Source organism: Fundulus heteroclitus, unplaced genomic scaffold (assembly GCF_011125445.2).
Source record: "Fundulus heteroclitus isolate FHET01 unplaced genomic scaffold, MU-UCD_Fhet_4.1 scaffold_160, whole genome shotgun sequence".
NCBI classification, from domain to species: domain Eukaryota; kingdom Metazoa; phylum Chordata; class Actinopteri; order Cyprinodontiformes; family Fundulidae; genus Fundulus; species Fundulus heteroclitus.
In genome coordinates, this window is record NW_023396572.1 from 360774 (window position 1) to 372222 (window position 11449).

The window sequence follows — 11449 nt, forward strand, 5'->3', positions numbered from 1 at the left end:
CCCCCCGACTATTACGTCACATGTTGAGCGCGCGCAGCTGAGCAGAGAGAAAAAGTTGAGCGCGCCGCGCAGCAGAGCAGAGCTGACGAGAAAGAAAATAAAAGAACAGAGCGGAGTTAACGTTAGAGGAAAGACCATCAGAGAGACCCGTAACAGTGTTCTGAAACATGGCGGAGGCAGAGAAATCAGTACGACCTAAATCATCCAAGGTGTGGGAATACTAAATAAATCAAAAAAGTGTGTTAATTGCAAGATATGCAAAAGCGACATGGCCTGGCACGGGAGCACCACGGTGATGATGCAGCACCTAAAACGAAAACATGTTGGAGTTCTTGATGAGGAAGGGAGTTCAACAGCAGGGTAAGTCACTACAAATTACTACTTTTGTTCCGTTTTGAAGTAAAAGGTATGTAACGTCCCTCCAGTAGCTCTTCTGGTGCTGGTGTTTACTCGTTATCCAGCTTAATAAGCATGACACGTTAGTGTTAGCTCGTTAAAAACAGTAACGTTACTAGGCTAAAGCATATAACGTATAACGTTATAGTTAGCAAGACAAAAGACACATTTTTATTCCCTTGCCTTTTTTTTTGGCCCATTAATATTTCAATCTGTAAATTCTCACCCAGGCTACATTTATTTGATCTAAATTACAGTAAAAACAGCATTTCTGAGATATATTGAAATAGAAAACGATTAATTTTAATTTGTAATATTCATTTTAAATTGTACATTTTTAAAAATGTATTATTTTCTTATTATATATATATATGAAGAGTTCAGATGCAAAAGCCTCTAAGTACCATTTGAAATTTTATTCTAAAATGATAATTTTTATCAATTTTGTATATTTAAGTTCAGTAATTTCACTTAAATGGCAATGAAGATTACCTATTAATTGTCATTTAAGTGTATTTACTGAAATTAAATATACAAGCTTAATAAAAATGGTCATTTTAGAAGAAAATTTCAAATGGCACTTAGAGGCTTTTGCATCTGAACTCTTCATATATATATATATATATATATATATATATATATATATATATGTGTGTGTGTGTATATAATTCATTACATTTATATAGCGCTTTTCTTGGCACTCAAAGCGCTTATTTAAATGTAATGAATTATTTATTGCCTTTACACAACAAGTAGCTAAAACAACAAGTAAGTATGTATTAAAGTAATTTGTGCTATTACACATACTAATACTATCTTTTTGATTCCGGAAAAAAACAGCAAACCATGAGAGGCTTCTTGATGGGAAATGCTTCATGTACACCACAGCAAGCTGCTGTCTTGACAGATAGTATCCTCAACATGCTTGTCACTGACATGAGGCCGCTGTCGATGGTTGAAGATGAGGGCTTCACTAAAATGATCCACACCTTGAACCCTGGTTACACTCTGCCCTCCAGGACCCACTTTACAAAGCTCATGGAGAGAAAATATGAAGAAACATTCAAGAAAGTGAAGACTGCAATAAACACCAACAACAGCAAACTTGCTCTCACCACTGATGTTTGGACAAGTGTAGCAACTGAAGCCTACCTTGGTGTCACATGCCACTACATCACAGATGACTGGGACATGCAGTCAATCTCCCTCACCACCATGCCACTGCAGGACAGACATACTGCATCTAACATTGCAGAGTGGTTGGAGCAGGTAGTAGACAGATTTGAAATTCCTCCAAGCAAAATCATTGCCATAGTCCATGACAATGGTGCTAACATTGTTGCTGCGGCAAATATCCTGGAGGAGAAGCATGGGTGGTCCTCTGTCCGTTGCACTGGCCATACTTTGCAACTTGTGATCAACGCTGCGTTGAAGAATCCAAGCATTGAAAAAGCTGTTGGGGCTGCAAGATGTCTGGTAGAACATTTTAAGAAAAGTGAGCTAGCCTGCAGTAAGCTCAGAGAGAAACAACAACAAATGAACACACCTGAGCACAGCCTTGTCCAAGACGTAAGCACCAGGTGGAATAGCACATTCTACACGATAAGCCCACTGCTTGAGCAAAGGTGGCCTGTAACAGCAACACTGTCTGACAGCTCTGTCACACAGAGAGGCAAAAGGTACCTAGATCTGAAACCAGACCAGTGGAGTCTGCTGGAAGAGCTTTCAACAGTCCTCAAGGCTTTTGAATGTGCCACTGTGTTCATGATTGGACAGAAATATGCAACAATATCTACAATACCTCCACTTGTGAAGGGGCTGTTGAAGTCCACCCAGTGTGCTGTCTACGAGTCAGCCCCGCTGCGGGCTTTTCAACTCACTGCTGTGCAGCAGTTGCAGGAGAGATGGAAAAGGGAGACTACTTTCTCAGATAGCGCACAAAACACAGTGATTCTTGCGATGGTCCTTGACCCAAGGTTTAGGAAACTGAACAAGTTTCTTTCACCTGAAGAAGTCCTACGTGTTCAAACTAAAGTGCAAACAATGGTACTTGAAGAGAGAAGGAAGATGGATGTGCAGCAGCATGGCAGTTGCAGTGTTACCTCCACCGATACTACAGCTACTGAATCAACGCCTCAAGCCACTCTACTTGACTCACTCCTTGGTTCTGATGGTGAAGAAGATGATAGAGCAGGCCAAGCTGAGGATGTCCACACTCAAGTGAGGAAAGAAGTTCTTACATACCTTGAAGAAAAAAGCCTTGCCAAGGAAGAAAACCCATTACTGTGGTGGAAGGCTAACAATGACAGATATCCCATGTTGGCCAGGCTAGCCAAGTCTTAGCTATGCATCCCTGCCACCTCAACACCATCTGAACGGCTGTTTTCTGCAGCAGAAACATAGCCTCCAAGAAAAGAGCCAGCCTGAGCCAGGAGCATGTGGACATGCTAACATTTTTGCATTGCAATGCAAAATGTCCGAACAAAGAGAGTGAGAGAGAGTGAGTGTGTGTGTGTGTGTGTGTGTGAGAGAGAGAGAGTTTGTGAGTCTGAGTGTAGTAGTGTAGCAGATAAGTTCAGACGTTCAAACAAATGCGGTTATGTTTTCAGATTTGTACTTTTTTTTTTATTTGTTATAAATTATTTATTGTTCCTAACACAGCTCAAGTGCCTTTAAACAAAAATCTAAATCTTTTTGTGCACTTTAAAAAAGCCTATATATTTAATTTGGCAGATGTAAAGTATACCTGAGATGTGTATATGTTTTTTGTGTTAGTCCATTTTTTTATTTTTTTTACTTTAACAGCTCAGGGATGTTCAAGGAGCAATCTGTTTGTGCACTTTCTAAATATGTTTTGCACTGTCAGTTATATTTTTCAATAAAGGGTTGAAAATTAATGCTTTTTATTATTTAATTTTTTATCCGATTCATCGATTAATCGAACTAATAATCGACAGATTAATCGATTATTAAAATAATCGTTAGTTGCAGCTCTGGTCATATCGTTGTATCTGTTGCATGTGTAATGGCTGGTTGCTACGTGCGCTCTCACACTGTTTGCCCGACCTTAGCGGCAAGGGGCGTTGCTCATGAGATGGTGACGTCACGTGCGCGGTACGCCATTTAGATATTAAAATCTTACACCAAATAATATTCTAATGACATATTGAAATTATAGCCTAATGATAAAAAAAGAAAGTCGAGTCTTTTTCTCAATTTCCGAGTCAGAATGATCTGAATGTAGGAGTCCGAGTCCAAGTTTGAGTCATCAGTGCTCAAGTCCAAGTCAAGTCACGAGTCTCTAAATTTAGCTAATGACTCAGACTCGAGTTCGAGTCTCGGACTCGAGTACTACAACACTGGCTTACAGATTCACTTCTATACAGAAAACCCCTGTCATTAGGTTTAGCTGTCACTTTATACATCCCGTATTGAATAATACTGTGTGTGTATTTTTCAGTGATGGTATCAAGGCATTGGTTGTATGTACCTGTAATACTTTATTTGTTTGCTTGTTTTGCTGTTGCTTTCATATCTCTCTTTGCAGGTGTAGAATCAGAGTCTGAGGATGTTATCTTGTGCTCTCCTTTTCCTCTCCTCTATTTTTCACCCTTTCTCTCAAAAGAGAGAAAGGGTGAAATTATTATTATTATTATTGAGGCCTGGTGCTGTTGCTCACTGATGCTCAGATTGACCCGTTTAGCTCACATGTGGTGCCCTAATTATCGGCATCATATTTCCTCCCGTCTGTCCTGAACCCTAACGACAAATAAAATCCTGTCCCTCAAAGACATTTTTCTGGTTTTCTAATAAATCAGTTTTGAGGGCAAACTGCTCACTTGGTGATTAACATGTTGTCTAATCTTTTTCTCTTCTTTTTTTCTTCTACCTTGCTGTTTTTTCTGTCAATTGAACATGAAATATTCCTAGAATAAAATCTAATAAAGCTTTTTGCATATATAAATCAAGCGGAGTACTATGGCTACAGCAGTAATGCTCCACTTGTGAAAGTAAATCTGTGTGGCTTTCTTTGGCATTAAGATAGCAATTCTTAATGCTACACTGCCAGATAGAATATGTGGAAAAAAACATCAATATGGATATCAGGACCCAAAGTTTTCCAGCAGAACCCTGTCCAAAATAGCCCACTGCCTCTGTCAGCATGTTTTTTTTTCTCATTGGGCATTCTTTTGCCATATGTTCTCAAGTAAGCAATGCACATCTAAATAACTATCCAATAATAAAAAAACAATAAGGCCATCTCCTTCCATTGCTCAGTCATTGACACCCTAGCTACTTTTAAGACTAGGCTTAAAACGTTCCCTTTTGATAAAGCTTATAGTTAGAGTGACTTGGGTATTGCTGAGCTATCTCTGTAGTTATGCTGCTATAGCCTTAGGCTGCTGGAGGACATCAAGATGTATTTTTCTCACTCTGTTGAGTTTTCCGACTGTTCCACAATTTTGCCATGTGTATTGTCATTTCAACTTTTAACATTTTTGTTCTGTCTGTCTTTTTTGTTTTCATAGTACGTACAACTGGTCTGGTGTTCTGTTAGCTGTGACACCATCCAGGGTGGCAGATCATCTGTCATTACCATACCATAGAAAGAATTACTGGAACAATGTGTGCTTCTGTGCTTTTGATGTCTCTGCTCTGTCTTCTCTAACCCCCAGTTGGTCGAAGCAGGTGAGCTTGGTTCTGCTGGAGGTTTTCCTTCCTGTTAAAAGGGAGTTTTCCTCTCCACTGTCACTTCATGGGTGCTCAGTATGAGGGATTGCTGCAAAGCCATCGTTGTCGGCAGACGACTGTCCACTGTGGGTCAACATTCTTTCAGGATGATTTGATTGAATATGACTTTGTAAGGTGCCTAGAGATGACATGTGTTGTGAATTGGTGCTATATACATGAATACAATTAAATTGCATTTAATTTAAAAGACACAGGTCAGCATGGGCACCTTGATCAGTCTGTGTCTATGAAGCCCCATGTTCATCAAACTGCAACACTGTATTTTTACACAATGCACTGTAAAAAGTGTACCAAGTCTTCTCTCTCTCAGAAATACCATCACCAATCTGTAGCTCTGTAGCTCATTTGTTGGATCTCACCACACAGCATTTCCCACCTTCTGCCATCAATAAACCATGACCCATTCACAAGCTTGTCTTGGTTCCTTCCCTGGATCTCTTTTGATCAGTACCGCACACTGCAGTCTAAAGGCATACCAAAATAGCTACCTTGTCATCTTGCCATCACAAATTTGAATGTGTCAAACTCCCTCAAAGACATTTTTCTGGTTTTCTAATAAATCAGTTTTGAGGGCAAACTGCTCACTTGGTGCTTTACACACACACACACACACACACACATTATATAGAAGCAATATCCTGATTAAAAGTGAACGGTGGTATGTGTCTCTTTGCTTCATCTTGCAATGCACCACTCTCCTTTCATTCCTATGGTAGGCACCAATAAACAGAATGCCAAGGTATTTAGACAGACATGGGAGCAAAAAGTGTTGTTACGCAGCACAGAGAGCTACTAAAAAAAGAAACTAACATTATATTAATATTTTGCATATACTGTATCATGTCTTGACTAATGCTTTCTTTTTTGTTATTAACAAATAGATTAACAAAACTTAACTGAACTATGTAATGGTAAAGTGCCAGGGTGTACTATTCAGTATTCCAGACAGTTAGTATACCAATAGTAGTTTAGAAATTTTCTTTGTAGCTATTTTTAATTAGTTTCAACTTATATATTGTTCAGTTAGAGATAAAGAATAAAAGCATTTTAGCTAAGATGGCAATAGAAGTGATCTGATGGTAAGGGTTTTTATGGAAAACCTTATATCTAGCAGGCACAGACCGCAATACCTTAGTAATCATAACCAATGTAGGGTAAAAAAAAAATGTGCCATTTAAAATGAAAAGTAAGTGAAAGTGAGTTACTACACACTAACCAAGCCGGAGGATTGACAAAGAACAGGTCGGATCTAAATTCTCATATGTGTACAAATATAGTATCAATTGGAAAATGGCTTCAGTTTTGCTTTAAAAAACGCATTATGATCAAAATCTTTCGAACTTTGTAACTGGAACCAAATTAATATAAAGTGTAAAAGTGTTGGGAAATGAGCATTGTGAAGAAATACTGAAATTCTGCCACTCACTCGGGCGTATTTGGAAGAGTAAGGGTCCTCGAACAGCGCCCACATCCTGGGCTGCCATACTTCCCACCAAGTCGCTTTACGGCCATCCTCCTGCATGCAGAGCCGCTTTAGGTCTCCATCTACTCCGCCGATGAGCGCTGGATCATCCTCGGGTATCTCTGGCTCAGGAGTCTCAAAGCTGTCCAATGCTTCCTCTGCGTCGCGGTGCTGCCTGTAGTTCATCCAGCAGCACGCCTCGACGTCAGTCTCATCAATGCCCCAAAAGGCGAGCTCCTCTTCAAATAACGGTCCACAGACATCATTTGGACAATGAAGCTTACCGGTGCGGTAGTAATTTAGAATGAACGCGAAGGTTGCTGGGTGGCGGTCGAAAAAGAATTCGTCCGACTTAGGGTCGTAATCGAAGTTGCTGTAGGCGTCGGGCTCGGTCAGCCAAGACAAGCGTGTCCCGGGCAGTGTCTTCAAAGTGCTCCGGTAGGTTTCGTGTCGGATCCCGCCGCAGTTTATCACAATCTTCTCGCTGTCTGACGCCGAGCAAGTCATGGCTGCCCTGGGGCATGCTTTGATCCTGCGCCCAACTGCTGCGGATGATGCTCTCCCTTATCCACCGATGGTTCCTGCTCAGTGCTCTGTCAGGACAGTGCCGGTGAGGAGAAAGAGGCCAGCAGACTCCACGAAGGAGGAGGAGTTCTGTCACTGTGTGTGTGTGTGTGTGTGTGTGTGTGTGTGTGTGTGTGTGTGTGTGTGTGTGTGTGTGTGTGTGTGTGTGTGTGTGTGTGTGTGTTGTACTTGCAGCTGAGCAAAAACACTTTTTGCTCATTTTACTGATAAAGTGAGGACTTTGATGTAAAATGAGGACCTTTTACTCACTTTTATTCTGGACTAGGGGATAGGTTTAGCACTTGCATTATAATTAATGGAGTGAAAAATGTGGTATATTTTTGTTTATTTAAATTCAGGTAGGCTGTTTATCAATAGCTGTGTTGCCATCAACGTTTTTAATGCGCATTTTGAAGTATAGCATTAGAAAAGGTTGAGGGAAAGAGCAAAATTCAAAATAACTTCCTCATTTTTTCCAAAAAGTTTGTACGCTCTCTTCCAGTTCTTCCATCTCAAGACATTTACCAAAAAAGAGCTGACGTATCAATAATTTACCACAGGCGCAGTCCCACCCATTCTGATCATTTTGGCTCACCTGATTGACCTCCTTGGCTTAGCTTCGTCCATTTTGTGATTCGACCATCCTAGACATGCCTGGAAGAGGCATTTTTTGTTACGCCTAAATCCAGTAAGATTGTTATTCACGCTGGCAGTAATGACACCGGATTATGCCAATTGAAGGTCACTAAAATTAATGTCGCTGCGGTGTGTAAGCTTGCTAAAACAATGTCAGGCTCCATCATTTTCTGTGGTCTCCTGGCTGATCTGACCAGTAATGGCATGTTTAGCCGCATGTCATAAGTCAACTGCTGGTTGTCTAGGTGGTGTCCTGAAAACGACTTGGGCTACATTGATAACTGGCAAACTTTCTGGGGAAAACCTGGTCTGATCTGGAGAGACGGCATCCATCCCACTTTGGATGGTGCAGCTCTTCTTTCTAGGAATCTGGCCAGATTTATTAGTTCTCCAAAATGCTGACAACCCAGGGTCCAGACCAGGAAGCAGAGCCTTAGGTTAACACCCCTCTCTGTAGCTTCTGTACTGTTAGCCACCCATTACCCTATTGAAACAGTGTCTTGCCCACGGCCAAAACTGAACAGATCACAAACGGATCTAAAAGGAACAAATCATAAAAATTAATACAACTCAAATGAGTCAACTCCCTCTAATTGTTTAAATTTCCACAATTTACAGAACTACGGGACAAGGAGAAGGAGTAGCAAACATCTTTCGGTCTAAACTTTCAACTTGTAAAATTAGACCCAATCCCAACCAAGTTGTTTAAGGACATGATTTAGACATGATTAATCTATCCTAAATTTTTATGTACCACAGGCTTTTAAGTGGCTGTTATTAATCCTTTACTTAAGAAAACCTCTTTTGATTAAGATGACTTGATAAATTACAGACTTATTTCTAATCTTCTTATCTAAAATCCTCGAGAAAGTATTTACTAATCTAGTATGTGAACATTTACAAAGTAATTACCTTTTTCAAGAGTTTCAGACAGGCTTCAGAGTTCATCATAGCATCGAAACAGTTATTGATATTCTCATGGTCTCAGATAATGGACATGTGTCAGTACTTCTGTTAGATCTCAGTGCTGCATTTGATACAGCTGATCACAATATTCTCATAGAAAGACTTGAAATATACTGTAGGGTTTAAATGGTAGATGGCTTGTACTTGTATAGCGCTTTAACTAGTCTTGACAACCTCCAAAGTGCTTCACACTACAGTTCAGTCATTCACCCATTCATTCACACCCTGACGGTGGTGAGCTATGTTAGTAACTACAGATGCCCTGGGGCAGACTGACAGAGGCGAGGCTGCCATGCACCGGCACTGGCCCTCTGACCACCGCCAGCAGGCAATGTGGGTGAAGTGTCTTGCCCAAGGACACAACGATGGAGACTTTCAAAGCGGGGGATCGAACCGGCAACCCGCCAATTGTCCTGCAATTGGCGGGTTGCCAATTGTTCCCTAACCTCTGCGCCACCATCGCCCATCGTTTAAGGGGAAAGCATTAGACTGGTTTAAATATTTTCTGTCTGACAGATTCCAGTTTGTTAATGTTAATAATAAATCTTCTTCAAACTCTAGGGTCACTTGTGGAGTACCACAGGGTTCAGTCCTGGGGCCAATTTTCTTCACTATATCCACCTTATTTTTGAACGCGGAAGTAACTATGGGTCCAACTTCCATTGTTTTGTCCGGAACTTTTATTTCAGTGCTTCCCTGGGCCAAATAACATTAGCTTGACTGAAATTATAAACTGTCGCGGCAACAGTTCCAAATATTGCAGAGCGATCGAAGTAGCAGGTCAGTGCCAGAGCCTCAAACTATTCATGACTGAGATGAAGAAATGAGGAGGTGGCCTCATATAATGTACGAGGACATGTTTAACCATTTTGTTTCGTCACTTGGTGTGGACGGCTCTGCTATGCGACTTTACTGAGGCGAACCTCCACAGTGGAAAAGTTGGCTCGGTGTTAATAAATAGCAACATTGATGACCTGGTATCCGTAGAGGCTGAGGTCCATTCAAGCCAAAGCAAGTCCGACGTTCACTCTGCATCGATCCTGACTACATCAACCGGCACTATCAAGACGGCCGGAACGCTCTTGTGTTGTGGCTCCAGGGGAAGTCCTTCAGTCATGCATCGGCGGTCTTATTGAAGGTAGGCTAATAAATCGTCTGATTCAAAAACATACTAGCTGTTGCCTCGTTGTGATTAGATTGCTGGTCAGTTAATTTTACAAAGATAGTAGTGGTAAATGCTTGGGATTGAACTGATGTTGTAAAAGGATATCAAAACGTTTTGCCTACTTCATGTTTAGGCAAGTCTGAAATTGTACCAATCTGATGTGTGGTCTCAAAACTCTTGATGCAACCTTGTCACGTTAAAATGTAAGTTAGCTTTAGAATGAAGCTGTAACTTTATTTCTAGTTTATTTTTTAGAGTATCAGTGTTAAAGGAAGTAGGGTGCCTCGTATCCACAGCTCTTGTGCATGGTTGATGATTAAAACACTCCTGCTCCACATTAACGTCTCTTTTACTCTCGTTATTATGACAGCCTCTAACTGTACAAACGCTCCTACTGACGAGTAATTTGGTACGAAGTGGGTGCTTGAATCGCTTTTTAGCCAACTAAACGGTGACAGGAAGTGACCGACAAAAAAAGTCAACTAGCTGTCTCCGTATTTCCGTTGAAAATAAAGTGGACACTTCTGATTGGTAAAATTAACAGACAGCATGGGGTTAATTACCATTGTTATGCTGATGACACTCAGCGATATTTATGTGTGATGCTGAAAAACTAGTCCCAAACTACTAAAAGTAGTTTGTTAATGTTAATAATAAAAGTAGTTTGGGAGGCAGATCCTGAGCTAGCTATCAGGCTCCTCTCCTGTGGAACCAACTCACAGTTTTGGTCTGTGAGGCAGACACCTTGTTTACTTTTAAGACTAGTCTTAAAACTTTCCTTTTTGACAAAGCTTATAGTTAGAGTGTATTATGCTACCCTGAGATATATCTGTAGTTATGTAATTATAGTCTTAGGCTGCTGGAGGACATGCATCTATTTTCCTCACTCTGCTGAGTTCTCCTACTGTTCTCCAAGTTGCATTGTTTGTTGTTATTTCAACTTTTAACTTTTTGTTCTCTCTCTCTTTTTCTTCATAGTAGATACACCTGTTCTGGCATTCTGTTAGCTGTGCCATCATCCAGGGAAGATCACTATATAATGTAGAACAGATTCCTGGATCAATGTGTGCTTCTGTGCATTTTTCTCTTCATAGTAGGGACACCTTGTTATCCTGAGCTATGTAATGACTGTACGTAATGAATCCAGTGTTCAAACCGTACACAGTGTAGCATTTAAAAGGTTAATTATAAAACAGGTGAATGGTAGCAGAAACCAGTAGCTGACCAGATGTTGCATGCAGAGACAGACTTGACCTGACGATTCATGCAGAGACAAACTTTACCAGACGGTAAATGCGGAGACTGACTAGACCAGATGCTGCCCATGAGTACCCAGGTACAGCAGAACAAGACACAGAAACTCCAGGAGCAACTTGAAACAAGTGTTGCACACAAACTCTCTCTCTCTCTCTCTCTCTCTCTCTCTCTATATATATATATATATATATATATATATATATATATCCATAGCCCTATATATGACAAGCTATCTCAGTCGTTAGCTGGTC

General features: G+C 40.6%; 1 protein-coding gene across 6 annotated transcripts in view; it reads right to left on the minus strand.

The window, feature by feature from the left end:
* The window catches only part of LOC105920265 (potassium voltage-gated channel subfamily C member 1), a 296659-nt gene extending 289397 nt beyond the window's left edge, over positions 1-7262 (minus strand). For 5 of the 6 annotated variants that reach the window (XM_036129352.1, XM_036129353.1, XM_036129351.1 and 2 more), the window contains exon 1: positions 6575-7261. In XM_036129352.1, the coding sequence (XP_035985245.1) occupies positions 6575-7117 (543 nt within the window). In that variant the 5' untranslated portion in view covers positions 7118-7261. Of the gene's footprint in view, positions 1-6574 lie in introns of all 6 variants that reach the window. The other variant, XM_036129349.1, reaches the window with a different exon arrangement.
* Positions 7263-11449: the final 4187 nt, after the last annotated feature.